The sequence below is a fragment of the Hippocampus bargibanti genome, linkage group LG14 (genome assembly GCF_051943395.1).
Source record: "Hippocampus bargibanti isolate YZ-2025 linkage group LG14, ASM5194339v1, whole genome shotgun sequence".
NCBI classification, from domain to species: domain Eukaryota; kingdom Metazoa; phylum Chordata; class Actinopteri; order Syngnathiformes; family Syngnathidae; genus Hippocampus; species Hippocampus bargibanti.
The window spans coordinates 1908672-1926974 of NC_142747.1; the positions used below are offsets into that span (position 1 = coordinate 1908672).

Below are 18303 nucleotides of genomic sequence, written 5' to 3' on the forward strand. Positions count from 1 at the left end.
AGGCGTGTAACACACAACAAAAGCATAGGTGTGAGAATGACAGAAGACAAAATCAAGACCCATCAACTGGTAAGTGATGACAAGGTGAGTAATAAATCAATAAATAAATAGACAGATGTAAAGTAAATTATTTTTGTTATCTTGAATAAAGTGTTCATGAATTGAACACCTTGAAGTCAGGATTCCAATATTTTTGTCTGCGATCGGGACAAATAATTTTGTGATCCGACTTCAGGCGAATACAAAATGGAATGAAAATGTGCGCTTGTGTGTGTCTGTGGGCGCTGATTTGGTGAGAGAGAATGTGTGAAATAACTGAGAGAATGTATGTTAGTCCATGTTTAGACCTTAGCGACCTCTTTTTGATTTGAAGCATTGCTAAATAAGGGTTCCGATGTATAATTAGGGTTGAAAGAGTTATGTCCGCTAAGACATGAACAAATTTGGATGTGAAGTTCCCAAAGAACTAATGTCCTCTTATTGATAAGACAATTAAGGAGATATACAGTAAAGTCTCGTTATATCGACATTCTCGGGAGGCGGAAAAAAAATCGATATAACCGGACTATCGATATATCAGATCCTGCGGCATGTAAATTTTCTCCTTGCGTTCATAGAAATAGTATCGTAATAAGCAGTACTATCGATATAACCAATATCGATATAACGAGACTTTACTGTATATAATAAAATGTTATAATTTGATTTTGCTGACCAGCTTAGAGAATAAGAATATATATATATATATATATATATATAAAATAGTTACCCACAAGGTTCCAATGGAATTGTATGTAATTTTGATGATAGCCCAATTATTATATAGAGATGTTTTTTTGTGAATTCAATTTTGTGAGTTTCTTTTTGAGGTACAGGAACGCAGAAGGAGCAATGAAGTGGAGTATGTGTATGTGACACAGTGTGTCAGTGTCCTCTTTCAAGGGCCCGAAGACGGCCGGGATGGGCTCCAGCACCCCTCATGACTCTCGTGAGGACAGAGCAGCATGGAAGATGAATGAAATAGAAATTGTATAAGAAGACAGAGAGAACGTATAAAATTATAGAACTATTGATGTTTAGATTGCGCTAAAATTTGTTTTGGATACGGCTTGATTAAGCCATTTGAAAGAAGCCAGAGTTATTTACGATACCTCTTATCAGGGTTTTTATCAGCACAAAACTTCAGAGGGGTTTAACACATCGGAGCAATTCTGCAGCCCCCACCACATTTCACTGTGTGTTGAACACGACCAATTTACTCAAGACAGGTCAATTGGAAGATATATAATAAAAAGTAAATAAAATAGGACTGAAAATTAGACTGAATGACAGGAACATTTATCTGGAATTGGCAGATCAGAATCAGAAAGCCTTTAATAGTCCCAGTCACAATGGGGAAATTGGCAAGGTAGATGTTGCTGGATTCACTGATAATTGATTACTTAATAGAAATTAACCCGTTGAAATTACCAGAAACGAAAAATTACATGAAAGATAGCTTTATTGATTTTCTACAATATTGATAGTGAATAAGCGTATTGATAATTTTTGACTTGACAATTTGTTAATCCACCAAAGTCAAAGACGGATGATTCATACATACGATAGATATGGAATTTGATGGCGATATGGAATTGGATTTACCTTTATTAGGCAGGATGGACAGACAGATGGCTCCTTTTATTGAGAGTCAGAATCAATTTCCCAACTGTGATCAGCAAACCGCTTGAGAACATTTCATTCCATTTATAGGAGGAGGGGGTGGGGGTATGAAAGCACGACCAAGTCCAAGGCTGCGGGCACACGCTGGCGTTCTCAACTGGCGCGCGTCTCTGAGGTGTCGGCAGGTGCGCTTCGGCTTGCAGGGTTCCCTTCAACCAAGATGGCGGTGGTCAAGCCTCTTGCCCGGAAAAGAACAACCCCGCAGCATTTGGTCCACTGTCCACTTAAGCAGCTGGGAAGGATTGAACAAGTGTCAACAAGGGACTCGCAATCACAACCAACACAGACCCCCCCTCGCCCCCAGGAGGGCGTTATCGCCTCTGGTGGCAAGTTTCAAAGAGCTAGTGTGTTGTTCACGAACGAGTCGGTTCTTATAGCCGGCTCCTATAAAGGAGCCGGAAATGGGAGCCAACTTTTTTCCCCTTTATTCCCCACCCCCAGTCTTCGGTTAAAGCCGCATGTGATTGGTCAAGATCCGTGGTAGAGGAGGGAGGGGAGGATAAAAACACGCAGCAGTGAGAAGAGGGGGGGTCAGAGGAAAAAGAAGCAAACTGTAAATAGATACTAAGTAAATACAGAGTTATTGTGGTTCTTGTCTCCTATAATGCTGAGAAAGGAGTGGAAAATTCACCACGTTGCATGTGTCTACCGTCCTTCTTTGCAAACAGCAGCAAGGTCGGCAGTGAATGAGTTAAAATGTTACCTGTATATGTATATGTACAACTAGAAAAGTTGTAAGTCAAGACATGTTTTCCATGTAAATGCCCAAATCCGTTCCAAACCCTACCAAAATTCAGTCCTAAAAGTTTTCTAAATCACACACTACTGTCCATGTTTTTATCTTCCTGTTGTGTTTATTATTTTGCTTTGTGTTGACAATTATGTGAAGCGTTTTGTTACAGCTGCAGCTGTTGTGAAAGCGCTATATATAGTAAGATCCATTGTATTGTCTAGATCACAGGTGTCAAAGTCAAGGCCCGCGGGCCACATCCGGCCCGCCACATCATTTTTTTCGGCCCGCGAAAGCAAATCAAACTTGTTAAGTTCCATGATGATTGCTAAAATCTGAGCCAAAATTTCATATTTTTGGATGTCAACCACAATAAAAGTCATTATTCTTGACTTCAGATTTGAAAACGAGTTATTCATTAATTTGCTGTGTGCTCTATATGTAATATTTGAAGGGATTTAAACATTCTAATGGGTTCCCCAAATTCATAACGGCCCTCAAGAGGAAACCATAACTACAATGTGGCCCGTGGCAAAAAATGACTTTGACACCCCTGGTCTAGATGGCTATCTAGCTAGCTATATACAGTAAAGTCTCGTTCAATCGATATTGGTTATATTGATAATACTGCTTATTACGATACTATTTTCATTTCCCGTGCACATTTCTAGTCTTTTTATGTATAATTAATTCCGTTTAGTACTATTCATGGTTATTACGATAATCCGGTTACTACAGTGCTTTTTCATCTCCCGCCGGCCATTTTGCTATGTTTATATCGATACAAAAGATGCTAAAGGTGAATCAATATTTGCTTAGGGGTTTCCGGTCGCGCCGTTGGTCACGTGGCTTGGTCACGTGGTATAAAATGGCGTCAGCTACATTGCGCGAGGCACGGGAGCTGGTCACATAACCAGCTCCCGTGCCTTGCGCAGTGTAGCAGGTGCCATTTTCTACCAGCTTCCGTGTTTTGAACTGTCATACGCGAGCACAATAAAAAGGCAGAGCAGAGCTTATATACAGTACTGTTGTTCAACACCAATTTAAACCATGGGGAAACGTAATAATTGTGATCTCAGAACAAAGTACAAGGCAATAGTGGCTGTCGAGGAGAATCCAATAAGGAGCAAATCCTCCATTGCGAAAGAGTTTGACGTGCCACAGAATACTTCATCAACGCAAGTAATGTAAACGTTGCAGTTTTCGTTTTCCATACATGTATTTAATTGTGTTGTATTCAGATATCTTTATCGCTTGCAACAATCACTGTTTTTCATGTTTGTACACGCTGGCCTTCGTGGTTTCGTGTGTATAGAACAACGTGAGGATTTTGCATTCGTTACATTTTTGAAAGGAAATAATCATAAAAAAAAATGTAAATATATTTTTATTTTATGCATAAGTTTATTTTTCACTTCACTACTGGACAAAAAGCATGCTAGATACACAATCCATGAACCCAATGATAAAATTACATGCCATATCAAAGATCCCCCATTTACATATTGCCCCCCCCCCTTTAATGCAGTTTGGCGCAGGACGGATATATCGACATTTTTTTTTTACTCCCGAGAATATCGATATAACGAAACTTTACTGTATTAGTTGTACTAAATTCATCCTGTCTACTTGATAACTAATGTTAAGCAGATTCCTTACTTACAGACAGTGTATTGTCGGTGTTCAAATACCTGACATGTTTCGGCGACTACTTCCGCCTTCGTCAGAGTGTCACTGATGTTGCTGTGACGCGCCATTTTCAGCTGGTGTTGCTATGAGGGCGTGACCTACCTGTCAGAACTGACAGGCAAGCCACGCCCCCCGCTGTCCGCTCGTCCCTCCAGGATGCTGCTCCAGGTAGTAGAGAGCATGTAAGCTCCCTCATCCCTGTTGATGGTCCTTGGTCCTCGCTTTCGGATTTCAATGGCCTCCCTGATCCAGCGCTGATGTTTGTTGTCTTCGGTGCAGATGACTCTGGCCTTCTCCCAGTCCATGATGTTGTTCTCTCTTTTGCAGTGGTCCGTGATGGCTGATTTATGGTGCTCCTGTTGTGCTTGTTCTTTTATTGCTCTTGTTTGGATTGTTGCCGTCTCCTTCTCGCACTCGTTCTTGTGCTCTTTTTTTCTTGTATTGAAACTCCTTCCTGTCTCCCCGATGTATGATTTATTGCATGACTTGCATGGGATTTCATATATTGAGTTACATTTGTTTTCCGGGAGTATTTTGTCCTTTGGGTGTACCAAGATTTGACGGAGAGTTGTGTGTGGTCAACAGGGATGAGGGAGCTTACATGCTTACATGCTCTCTACTACCTGGAGCAGCATCCTGGAGGGACGAGCGGACAGCGGGGGGCGTGGCTTGCCTGTCAGTTCTGACAGGTAGGTCACGCCCTCATAGCAACACCAGCTGAAAATGGCGCGTCACAGCAACATCCGTGACACTCTGACGAAGGCGGAAGTAGTCGCCGAAACATGTCAGGTATTTGAACACCGACAATACACTGTCTGTAAGTAAGGAATCTGCTTAACATTTACTGTATTAGCTATCTAGCTGGCTAGCTATTCACTATATATTAGCTAGCTTTCTATATATTTGAGCTAACTTCCGAGTTGAGTGAACGCTGGCGAGCAACGGCATGTGGCTGCCGCTGCTCACTCACAGCAAAACCGATCCTGTGACCTGACCCTGAGAGTTTTGAAAGGCACTTATAAATTAAATGTATTATTATACTGCGAGTAGCACAGGAAACAGGAAAGGGAGACGACAAAGCTTGATAGAACGACAAAGAAAAAACAAGTGGGTAAAGTGATTTTCAGCCATTTTCAATTGTAGATGACAAAGGATGCTCTCAACGCAATCTATGCAATTCCAAGCAGGAAATATCCCCATTGTTGGGCTATTAAAGGCTTTCTGATTCTGAAGACGCTCAAAGAATCATACCAGAATCCTATATGACAAAGAACATGCCAGTCCAAGAACGGGTTTCACCACAAGGAAAGTGAAAGTTAGTGAATGCCTTCTGTGCGCGTATAAATCAAGCCATATAAATAAAAATATTTGATATAGTGGATTTTTTACACGAGTAATTCGTTTGTCACATAATTAATTTAAGCGGCAAAAAAACAACAACAACAGGAGCCATTTAGGAGCCAAGAGCCGGATCTTTTTTGTGAGCCGAGCCAAAAGAACCGGCTCTCTGAAAGGAGCTGCAATTCCCATCACTACAAAGAGCATTTTGTCAAAAGGTCTCAGGTTGAAAACTTGAGATCAGCCGCCCCGCCTTGGCCCTCCCGGGACGGACGCTCAACTTGTTGGCCTTTTTTTTTGGTTGTCGGAAATGATCACGAGGAGCCGAGATGATCTGAGCGCAACCCCCGTTTGTGATGCCATTTCCGGTTGGTGTGAGCGCCACGGCGAGGCGTGCCGACACGTCGCGCCTCGGAAGCGTGCCGGTGGCGGGAGGGCGTGGGGGGCGGGACGTCAGACCTTTTACTGCTCATCATCGACCTTCAACTGCAGCAAACCGAGTCGGTGGACGGGAGGCATGCGAGGTGCCCCCCGCCCATTCGAATGGCAGCCATTTTGAGGAGGCGCCATCGCCCGTGCGTGCGCAGCAAAGTTGTGTGGCTGCGATCGGTTCTTACCGGCTTATCTGGGACGCTTGAGACTCCCGTCGACTGGACCTGAAAGAAAACGGCTTTGCAACTGGCCTCAGGTTAACGTCAACGTAGCGCAGGTAGGGAAAGGCGTGCCTCCGACCTCCACAGACGACCAGTACAAAATAGCAGTGTCTGAAATAACGTCTGCGCGGACGCCCGGGGCGTGCAACTTTTACGTCGGGCGTACAACTTGCAGAACGTCTCTGCCCGGGAGGGCGACAACTTCAAGGAAAAAAAAAGATTGATTTTCAAATCAAACATTTGCTTTATTCCGATTTCGAAATCTTCATACGGTTTGGAAATTTGCATACTCTGCACCCAATCAGAAGCCTGCATTGAATAACTTGGTGCTTCTGGGTGCATTTGCATGTCATTTTCCGAAGTAGACGCACAGAGAACACGAGAAAAATTGATAAGTGGTTAGGAATCAAACCAAAACCTCAACCCCTGAAGAGAGACTCAAAAGGAGCTAACAAAATTGATGACGCTACAAAACGTAAACATACTCAGCGCACAAGAACATCATATGCAGCGCACATTTTGCAATGCAACTCAATAAGTGACAGGTGTCCGACCAATAATGCCTGATAGTTCACGTACGCTACGTAGCCAATCGGAGCAGAACGGTGCGAATGTGCCCTGCCCATACTGTTACTGGTGTGATACAATAGGGCAGGCAACTTTATGGCTGGGCAGGCAACTTTATGGCCGGGCACGCACCTTTATGGCCGGGCAGGCAACTTTATGGCCGGGCAGGCAATTTAATGCCGGGCAGGCAACTTTATGGGCGGGCAGGCAACTTTTCAGAGTTGTCTGCCCTGGTGTCCGCTAACTTTTTGTCATGAGTTTCAGACACTGAAAATAGAAAGAAAAAAATACTCACCTGCTGAGGCCGACGGGTGCCAGCCCGCTTGGCGCTGGGCGACACTCAGGGAGCAAGTCGGGCTGTGGCTCGGACTGCTTTATTGGCTCGCCGTGCGTACAAAGTCAACAGGACACAAACAAGTGGACAGTCCCGCGTGAGTTGCCGCGGCGACCTCAGGCGCCATGTCCCACATTGAAAAAGCGCTGTGCACGCGGCGTCCGCTCCTCCCTGCCGTCACAAGTCGGACCACAGGATGGCCTTGCCGCCCTTCTCCACACTGCACACGAAGACCCCCGACGGCGACCACGACGCGCCGTTGATGGCTGAGCTGCGGGGGGACACCACAACAGCTTTTAAGCACGGCCGCCAGACCACCACACCCCGACATGCAAAGGCGCCGGGACACCATTTGTAAGCCTCCCCCCTTTTGGACCCCAAGCCAAAGGCCTTGCCGCACTTGCTTTCAACATTTAGCTTGTAGTAGACGTGCACATTCCACCATAACGTCCCTGATCCACTGCTGAAAAGGACGCTTTGATCCTCTCCTCTTGCATCTACAACTGCTTCATGCCACAAAGAGGGTACAGCAAGTGCTGAAGAATGAATGACTCTCTGTGTTTTCATATTATTTAGTGTTTTTTTTACTTTGCTACTTCCGGGTTGAATGACCGCTGGCGCATGTGGCTGCCACTGCTCACCCGCAGAAAAAATATCCTCTGACGGTAGTATCTGAGAGTTTTGAAAGGCACTTATAAATTAAATGGCTGGCTACCTGGCTAGCTATTTATTTACTGTCTATTAGCTGTCTAACTAGCTAGCTATTAGTTATCTATTAGCTAGCTAGCTAAATTGATCTATTTGAGTCATTCCCGATTGAACAGGGTCACAGTTTCTGACGACCTACCTAGCTATCTACTTGCTATCTATTAGCTGTCTAACTAGCTAGCGAGCCCGCTATCTATCTATAAGTTTTCTATTAGCTAGCTAGCTAACTTGATCTATTTGAGTTATTCCTGGTTGAACAGGGTCACCGTTGCTGGGTACCTAGCTAGCTATCTATTTGCTATTGATTAGCTGTCTAACTAGCAATCTATTAGGTATTTATTAGCTAGCTAACTTGATCTATTTGAGTTATTTGGGGTTGAGTGAACGCTGGCGCATGCTGCTCATCCACAGAAAAACTGATACCGTGACTGTCACGTGACCTTGAGTTTTGAAAGGCGCTTGTAAATGAAATGGATTATTATCATTTCAATTTTGCTCGACCAGAGATGAAAGGACACCACCCAATCTTTGATGAGTACAGAAAAAACATGGGATTTGGCGACCCAACCCTTCACAAACAAATCTCTGAGTGGACTTTCCAGGGTCTGGAAGGCACGTCTTACTTGTGATGGCGCTCCAACGTTCGCTCCACCTTCCCCGTCAGGACGTTCCAGACGTAAAGCGTCCCGTCCGCCGAGCCGGCCGCCACAAAGTTGCCGTCAGGACTGAAAGGACATACAGCCACAAATGCTATTAGTTATCTATTAGCTAACTTGATCTATTTGAGTTATTCCCGATTGAACGGGGTCACCGTTGTTGGCTACCTAGCTAGCTATCTATTAGCTGCATAAATAGCTAGCTATCTATTAGCTAGCTAGCTAACTTGATCTATTTTAGTTATTCCCGATTGAACGGGATCACCGTTGCTGGTTACTGAGCTAGCTATCTATTTGCTATCTATATCCTATATATTAGCTGTCTAACTCGCTATCTATCTAATAGTTTTCTATTAGCTAGCTAGTTAACTTGATCTATTTCAGTTATTCCCGGTTGAATGGGGTCACTGTTGCTGGCTATCTGGCTAGCTATCTATTTGCTATATATTAGCTATCTAACTAGCTAGCTATCTATTAGTTATCTATTAGCTAGCTAACTTGATCTATTTGAGTTATTCCTGGTTGAACGTGGTCACAGTTGCTGGCTACGTAGCTAGCTATCTATTTCCTATCAGCTGTCTTGTTAGCTGTTTTGGTCCGAGTTCAGAGAGGAACCCACCTGAAGGTCACCCTGGTCCAGTCGGCGCCGCACTTGAAGCCCTCCGCCCTGAAGACGACAAGACAGGCGTGAGCCCCCCCCACGACCTGTCCAAAGGCGCCCCGCTGCCCGCGCCCACCTGAGCGTCTGCCTGACGGCGTTGGCACGTAGGTCGACTATGCTGAGCAGGTCGTCACGGGAGCAAGCCAGCAGCTCGCTGCGCTCGTGGTTCAGGTCCAAGGATGTCACACGACCCGCCAGCTCCAACTCCCGCACGTTGCTCTCCGCCCTGAAATGGAGGCGGCATGATCCGCACTTAATCACGACTATTCTTCAAGAAAATAACAGTAATAATAATAAATGTAATATATAACTGCCTTTCAAAACTCTCAAGGTCACTTTACAGTCATAGGATAAGTTTTTCTTTGGGTGGGCAGCGGCAACTGCGTGCGCCAGCGTTCACTGAACCCGGAAGTCACTCAAATAGATAGAAAGCTAGCTAGCTAATAGATAGCCAGCTAGCTATACAACTAATAGATAGCCAGCTAGAGAGCTAGCAAGCCAGCCAGATAGCTGAGAAACAGCAAATGGACAACGAGCTAGGTAGCTAGCTAGTGAGATAACTATATAACTAATAGATAGCCAGCTAGCTAGTCAGATAGGTAATAGATAGCAAATAGATTGCCAGCTATGGAGCTACCTAGCTATAGAATTATTATTATTATAATTAATCCATTTCATTTATGAGTGCCTTTCAAAACTCTGAAGGACACTTTACAGTCACAGGATATTTTTTTTTTCTGCGGGTGACTAATAGATAGCCACCTAGATAGCTAGCCAACCAGATAGCTAATAGATAGCAAACAAGGAGGGCCGGTTGAGCCACCTGATGTCCCAGAAGCGGACCTTCTTGTCAAAATGTCCGCTCATGACGCAGTGCTCGGTGCAGGCGATGTCGTTGCAACTGGAGCCGGTGAACACCGTCTTCATGCCTGCCGGACGCAATGCAACCTCGGCAGGTGAGCAGCGGAGGTGGGCGGCGGCGCCAGGCGGCCGCTCCGGCACGTACAGACTTTGCTGCGGAGGTCCCAGACTTTCAGGGTGCGGTCGTAGCTCCCCGAGACGATGCGAGCGTTGTCCAATAGGAAGCGAGCTGATAGAACCTTCCCGCTATGGCCGGTAAGCGTGTGCTGCGGAGAGCAAGCGGGCCGTTCAGGCGGGGGTGGGCAGATTTACGCTAAGACCACCCGAGAAGAAAAAAAAAAGCGATGCGGATGTGGAACAACGGTCGCCGCTTGGAATTGAAGAGGATTTATGTGGTTGCAGGAGATTTGAGACAATAATAATAATAATTTCATTTCTAAGCGCCTTTCAAAACTCTCAAGGACACTTGACAGTCAGAGGACTGCCGCTGCTCACCCACAGAAAAACTTATCCTGTGACTGTAAAGTGACCTTGAGAGTTTTGAAAGGTGCTTAAAAATGAAATGTATTATTATTATTATTATTCATTCTTCAGAACTTTCTGTGCCCTCTTTATGACATGAAGCAGTTCTAGATGAAAGAGATGATCAAAGCGTCCTTTTCAGCAGTGGATCAGGGGCGTCATGGTGGAATGTGCACGTCTTTTTCTTCTTTTGCTTTAGGCTTTTCCCTTCAAGGGGTCGCCACAGCGAATCAGTGTCCTCCATCTTCAGAGGTATGATACGCATGTTTGTTTTGGCCCAGCTTTTACATCGGATGCCCTTCCTGACACAACCCTCTGTATTTATCCGGGCTTGGGACCGGCACAAGAAGACTTATGTCCCTTTGCGGCTACAGAACAAGCAACTCGTTCAATAAAAGGCTCCCAAACACAAAATGGTCATTGGCACAGCAACATTCAAAAAACCAAAATCGCTACGGGATGGATGCGAGGGTGCAAAACCAGACCCAGCGAGTGAGTGTCACGCTGACCACGTCTACCCGCACTGCAGATCACAAACAGCCTCACAAAATGTGCACAGTTCTGGCCGACGATAACCTTGCACCCCCCCCCCCCCCCAAACACAAAATCACACACACCACCACGCTGAGTTCCAACCACAGACGTCAACCTGTATCAAAGTTTCTCTCGACACTTGTTTTCTTTCAATTCTTATTCTTTCACCTCGAGGCTAACATCAAACAAGCTAGTTCACCTTTCAAAGCACACCCCGTAGCTTCAGCCACACGTCGCCTTTTAGCTTCTTATGCTAACGTTTTAGACAGACAAAATGACTTTTTTGAACGCGGCACTCCGGACGTAAACGTCACTTGGTGTCACTAGCGTACGTTCACGACCCTGAAAGTGACGCATCTGATGTTGAAAGCAAACACGCAGCTGTAGCATCCATTGACCGACCAAGAGATTGTCTCACATCTCCTGTCCCACATAAATCCGCTTCAATTCCAAGCCGCGACCGTTCCACATACGCATTGACGCTTTCTACTTATCACGGGCTCCTCAAGCCATGCATCCATCCAGCCGCAGACTGTCCAATAGATGCTCCACCTTGGTGTTTACTTTCAAAACTTAGCTAGTAGCAGACGTGGACATTCCACCATGATGTATCTGATCCACTGGTGAAAAGGACGCTTTGAGCCTCTGCTGTCATCTAGAACTGCTTCATGCGGCACAGAAGGTGCAGAAAGTGCTTCAAATTGAATGAATGTCTGTGTTGTCATATTATTTTGATGCAGTTTTGAGTTCAAGAGTGGCTGCCTTGACAGAAGCTTGTGTTCAATTTTTCTACTTCTTCCTTTCCTTTCATGACTTGGCTGCTGTGAAATGTCCATTTGTCCACTGCAAGACTAATCATGGCCAATCCAATCCGAGGGCCAGACGTTGGCCCCTAGGGTCTCAGCAGAAGAAGGAGATCACGAGCAGGACCGGTCGGCCCCCCGCAGCCACTCCTGGGTGCCCCACCCCCACAATGTAGGATGCACGTCGGCCAGCCTGCGGGGGCTCCCGGCAGGCGGCGAGTGACGCGGCATCCGTCCTGTCAGCAGGCCGCGGGCCGGCGCGGCGTCGCTTTGACGCGCCGGCACCAGGGCGAGCTATGCTGGGAGCCAAGCCTGGGGGGGGAGGGTGGTCCTGCTTCAGACCTTTTACTTCTCATCATGAACCCTGGCCCGCATTCAACAAGGCCCCCTCCCGGATTTCCAGTGCAGTCCAGTTCAAGGGAGCAAAGCTTTGTCATTGAACGAGTTAGCCTTTTTAGGCGAATGTTTTTAGCCATTACAACAAATATGTATAGTGCCACTTAGCAGTTTTTTTTGACGACGATACTAGTGCAGCGTGTTCTACCGGAAACAAATTCCTTGTGTGTCCTACATACTTGGCAATAAAGATGATTCTGATTCTGATTCTGAAATATCACTGGCTGAGAAAAAAATTAAAAAGGAAGTCTTCACTTCACTAGACTCGCTCAAAGCTGGCAACGCGCAGACAAGACCGGATTGCTCGCGGGGGTTTTGCCGCCACTGACCCTGAGTCTGTAGTCTTCCAGGGTCCAGATGCGACTGGCAAAGTCATTGGAGGCGGCCAGCAGGCAGGACCCCTGCGCACACGCACGCCGGCTCAGGCAGGGCCCAAAGACGCCATGGCGACCGGCGCCGCGGGGGGGAGGCTTACCGCACTGTCAAATTCGATGCTGGTGATGCCGGCGTTGCTGCCCGTCAGCGCCCCCTTCGGCTCGCAGCGTCCTGCGTGTGCATAAAAAAAGGCAAGAAGAAAGCGAGGACGTGAAAAAGGTCAAGTCCAGCCCCTGGTTTGCGGCCACCAGGTCAAGATTGACAGCCACATGAGCAAAACGTTTGTCAAGAGGCGAACACACCTGAGACAATCTCCCAAAGCTTCACCCTGCGGTCCATCCCTCCCGTGGCCAAGACGCGCGAGCCGGGGCCGAACCGCACCGCGTTCACCTCGCCGTCGTGCGCCTCCTGGACAAAACGTGGGGGGGGCCACAAAGGCACATATAAAATTTATTATTATTATTATTAATACATTTCTAAACACCTTTCAAAACTCTCAATGTCACTTTAAAGTCACAGGATAAAGTGTTTCTGCAGGTGAGCAGCGGCAGCCACATGTGCCAGATTTCACTCAACCCCGAAGTAACTCAAATAGATAGAAAGCTAGCTAGCTAATTGATAGCTAATAAATACGTAATAGATAGCCAACAGTTAGCCAGCTAACAGCTAGCCAGCTAGCTAATGGATAGCTAATACACAGCCAGATAGCTAGCCAGCTAACAGCCAGCCAGCTAGACAGCTAGCTAATGGATAGCTAATACAACATAATTTGTAATGGACTGAAAACTGTTTCCCCCCCCTCAGCAGACCCAGAAGCACAAAAGAAAGGAACACCACGTCAGGACTGGTCAAAGCCGGCGACAGCACGGACCACCCCGCCCCGCTTCCTCGGAGCGCGTCCAAATGAGGTCCCAAGAATGGCAGGCGGCGCTTACGAAAAGGTGCAGCGCCGTGGACGGGACTCGAACCTCCACGCAGGCCCCCGCCGACTCCTCGCTGTTTCCCGGAGACAGACTGGAGGGATTCGCGCCTCGTCGTCTGCCAAGGGAGGACAACAACTGAAGATGTTATGTGCCGTTGGGAGCCCCCCGGGAACCTTGCGCTCACCCAAACATGGTGGAGATGGAGTTGAGCAGACCACCGGGGGGCAGCGGTGAGCTTTTCTTACTGACGGACGAGCAACAAGAAGGAATTGGATGCATAGGCGCCACGTTTGTATTTTAGCGACGGATGGGCGGGGGTCCACCTGGCGGTTCTGCTGAGCGGCCATCCGTGCGGCTGCTCACCACTCGACCTCCCGCAGTCCTCCGTCAGAACTTGAATGTCGTCGTCCCTGCGGGGGAGGGGGACAATGAGTCAGCGTCCGTGCCCCCGTCCAGCCGCCCGACTAGCCACAAGTTCACTGACGGGTCGACGGGAAGCGGCTCCTTGGCGGCGTCTGCCAGCTCCTTCTGCAGTTTAGCCTGTCTGCGCCTGCGGGGCGGAAGTGGCGCACCAGTCAAGTGGGGATGGGGGGCCGCTCGGGGATCTCCAACCCACCTGCTGTCCTTCTCGTTCTCTGCGTTGAGCCGGTTGGCCTCCTGGGCCTTCTCGGCCATCCAGCGCGAGACCAGCTCCTGGTTGTCCTCGGTAGTCTTGCGCAGTTTCTCCTCCAAAGCGCCAAAGGTAATCTGCAGTGCGTCGTACTCATCCTTCAGCGTCTGGTTGGCCCGCTCCAGGTCCTGGACGACACACGTGACACCTCAACATGCCACTGGGGGCCGCCGGGAGGTCGTCCCACCTGCAGGCAGTTGCTGAGATCTCGACAGTCCCCCTCCAGGTCATCCACCTGCCGCTGGTACTCCTGCATCCTGAAAGACCAAAGATCGACGTCAGCGGACGTGAAGGGACTGGTGACGGGCGTGGCAACCCACCTGGCCTGGTTGCTCTGGATCGCCTTGTCCTTCTGCTGGATCAGGTTGTTGAGCTCGATGACGGTCTGGGCCAGCTGACAGGGGAAAGAACCAGAGTCTGCCTTCTGAAGAGCCCGTCCTCCGCAGGTCGAACCCCCTCCCCCGGCCTAGGCTACGCGACGGCGCGTTTGAGACCCACTGGCGCACCTCCCCTCGTTTTTTGTGCAGCTCCGTCAGCTCCTCTTGATGGCGGATCCTCATGTCGGCCATCTCCTGCTGCAGCGCCGGCGCGTCGCCGCCCGCCGACCTGCGAGCCGGACGCCGGCAGAGTCAGCCACGCTAAGGCGCGAATCGAGCGGCGGCCGCCCGCGGCGCTCACGTGGCTTCGTGTCCCCGTGCCGCTTCGTGCTTGTCCGTTTGGTAGCGCTCTGACAGGACGGCGTGCAGCTCCGATTTCTCCAGCAGACGATTGTCTGAAACAAGCGAGCAAGCGTTTTGTTTGGAGTAGGAGGCTCTTCCACCCTAGGCTCCTTTTGAAGGAAATAAATACAGTAAAGTCTCGTTATATCGATATTCAAGGGAGTCCGAAAAAATATCGATATAACCGGGACTATCGATATATCCGACCCTGTTTGCATGTAATTTTCTCAGTGCGTGCATAGAAATAGTATCGATATAAGCGGGACTATCGATATATCCAATATAGATATAACGAGACTTTACTGTACATTTAGTTAGCCATGTTAGACATTGTGTAGGATAAACATTCAAGTAGTGATTTGTTCAGTACAAATAGTGCTTTGTTTTCAATGTGTGAGCGGATATGGAAAGTTTGTTGGGAGTTTCCAGGTACAGGGGGTCAAGGGGTCAGCCGGTCCTCATCACCCAAGGGAGGTGAAAAGTTACGACATGACCAACGCTAACTTGGCAGATGAAACTTGAGATACCTCCACTCCACCAAAGAGGACGAGACCAGACCAGTGAAGGAACGGGATCCAATCAACTGTTGACTTCTTTGTTTGAGCCAAATATGAATATGCATGTAGTACTCTTTAAAGGACAACCGACACCATTTTTTTGTTTCCTAACTGACATCAGAAAAATGTTTCACAGCATCTAAAATACCCAAAACACATAGGCTGATATTTTTAGTCAAATGCAAAACACCAATAAAGGCATATCCAATATCCAATCCAATAAAAATGACTGAAAGTGTCCCAAAACTGCCACAAAATGACCTCTGAACTGTGGCTTTTCAGAAAGTCCCGCCCCCAGTTCGTGACGTCACGCCAGGACGCCTTGCCTTGCTCCAGAATCAAAACAATGACCTCACGGAGTTCAGATTCGGAGTAGATGCTTTCTTGTTACTCATCCAGTTATGAATATGATTCAAATAGTTGTGAAGAGGAAAGCATAAATGTTTGCAATCGATTAAAGAAGTCCTTCAATATCAATTTGAGCCGTCTGGACTCTGATTTGTCTGCTGGGAATTTGTGTCCACTTCTAAATGGTGTTACCGCAATTGGTAGTCTTGGTGCGACACACGATTATTCACCATCGTGTTATTGATGTGTTTTTCCTTCCAATTTCACCATCAACACGGATCAACACGAAGTTTTCAGACCAAACAAAGTACCCAAAATGCATTGTGTGTCACTTTTTTGGTCAGGGGCGTTCCTGACGTGACGCCACTTCAGACATCGTCATCAACACGAAAACAAGACTTCCTGAATATTCAGTGCGAGTCTTAAAATGTAAAATATAGCCATATGCGGTTTGTAGTGCGCTCAGGAGAAGTCATTTGAAGTGATTTTACAACTTATGCGGAGGTGTTGGTTGTCCTTTCAAACTTGGCTCCTCAGTCTCCGATGCATACACTTTGCAGATGTATGCATCCAGGTTTTGGACCTCGGCGGCGTCACTCACACTGATGAACGATCTCCTCGAAGCCGTGCCGCTGCAGACGGTCGCGGAGCTTCAGTTGCTCGCAGATGTGCGGCTTCCACGTGCACACGGCGCGCGGCTGCGCCATAGCCGCCTGAAAGCACAAACACAAGCGCAGTCGGCGACGCCATTCTTCATTCCTACTTCAAAAGTCGTGCGTCGTCACCCAGATGTCCACCCGTGATGCTCTTTCGGGTGAAAGTGAAGCCTCGCAAGCGGAACCATTTTTAATATTAATACATTTCATTTACAATCGCCTTTCAAAACTCTCAATGTCACTTTATAGTCACATGATCAGCTTTTCTGTGGGTGAGCAGCGGCAACCACATGCGCCAGCGTTCACTCAACCGGGAATACAACTCAAATAGATCATGTTACCTAGCTAGCTATACACAACTAAAAGATAGCCAGCGAGTTAGACGGCTAATCAATAGCATATAGATAGCTAGCTAGGTAGCCAGTAACGATGACACCGTTCAATTGGGAATAACTCAAATAGATCAGACTAGCTAGCTAATAGAAAACAAATAGATAGCTAGACAGCTAATGGATAGCAAATAGATAGCTAGCTAGGCAGCAACGGCGACCCCATTCAACCGGGACGAACTCAAATAGATCAAGTTAGATAGCTAGGTAATAGAAAACTAATAGCTAGCTAGCTAGACAGCTAATAGATAGGAAATAGATAGCTAGCTACGTAGCCAGCAACGGAGACCGCGTTCAATAGGGAATAACTCAAATAGATCAAGTTAGCTAGCTAGCTAATAGATAACTAATAGATAGCTAGCTGGCTATTTTGAGGCGATTTGATGCGAGGCTTCGAGCGTAGTCGGGTCAACTTCTCACGACATAGGACAGAAGCTTCTTGTATCCCGAGTCGGAATGTGCGCCAGGCATTTGTTGTGCTCATTGTCTGTCACGTGTTGCAGCAGAAACGTCGTTGACGTCACGTTCGGGTTAAGCAAATTTAAAAAAAAGAACGGACGAAAATGACAAGGAGACGAAGAAGCAACTAAATAATTCTAAAAATAAAATAAAACACATACAACCAAAAGGCAGCGCAGAGTCGTGACTCAACAAGTTAGCATGCTAAAGTAGCCGCAACGAGCTTTTGGGAGGAGAAATAGCCTCCGACGCGGCGGACGAAAGTCGCTGGCGGCATTTCGACTTACCCGCGTCGCGAGGGGGGGTTGTTGGACTTTTGAGCACGTCAAAAGGTGCTGTTCCGTTAAGCTTCCCGGTCGACATGACTCTCCTCACTTCGCTCACCGCGCCTCGGCTCCATTTTGCCTTCGGAGGCTTTTTCCGGGTCGTCGCGTGAAAATGACGTCACGAGAAAGGGCGGCCTACTTTTAAAAGAAATACGTCTGTGTAAACTCAGTCGTACAGAAGTGGTCCATCGATGAAAAGGTTTCTTCAGCCGTCATCTGTACTTCTTTGAAGGTGTCGGACGTTTCGCTTCTTATACAAGAAACTTCGTCAGCAAACTAAAGTCTTACTGGTAGTTTAGGCCCTATATATATATATATATCCCTACTGTCCAGACAGGGCGGTGCCGAACTCTGCTATGATAGGTCCCTGCTCTCAGGTTGGGGGGAGCAGAGGACTAATCCCTGCAGCTGCTCCACTGATAGTTCGTCATTCTAACGACTGGCCCGATTGCCCCTCTTCGACGGGTATCACCTCATCAGTATTACTAATCCTATTGCCTAAGCAGGCTATTGTATGAACGATCCAAATTGAACCTCACCCCACCAAACTTGTTTAATGAAGGATTGTTTTTTATGAAAATCGCTTCTTTTACTCCCCTTTCAAACCATCTATGTTCTTTCGCTAAGATTTTAAAAGAAATGCTGCCAGACGAGAAAAAAGCTCGTCACAACACAAAGAAAGCCTGTCAAAAGAGAAAAAGATTATT

At 47.2% G+C, this 18303-nt stretch overlaps 1 protein-coding gene across 1 annotated transcript; it reads right to left on the reverse strand.

Moving 5' to 3' along the window:
- Window positions 1-1483: 1483 nt before the first annotated feature.
- atg16l1 (autophagy related 16 like 1) lies at window positions 1484-17716 on the reverse strand. The gene is made up of 21 exons (XM_089014590.1): window positions 17558-17716; window positions 16368-16479; window positions 14821-14914; window positions 14649-14748; window positions 14463-14536; window positions 14330-14399; window positions 14089-14270; window positions 13957-14022; window positions 13796-13882; window positions 13657-13716; window positions 13485-13587; window positions 12852-12957; window positions 12650-12720; window positions 12504-12575; window positions 10065-10185; window positions 9882-9987; window positions 9135-9284; window positions 9017-9064; window positions 8365-8466; window positions 6097-7304; window positions 1484-1954 (listed from the first exon to the last, which is right to left on the reverse strand). Exons 2-20 carry the CDS (start codon window positions 16471-16473, stop codon window positions 7211-7213), a joined length of 1812 nt encoding a protein of 603 aa, XP_088870716.1. The 5' UTR covers window positions 16474-16479; window positions 17558-17716; the 3' UTR covers window positions 1484-1954; window positions 6097-7210.
- Between the last annotated feature and the right edge of the window lie 587 nt (window positions 17717-18303).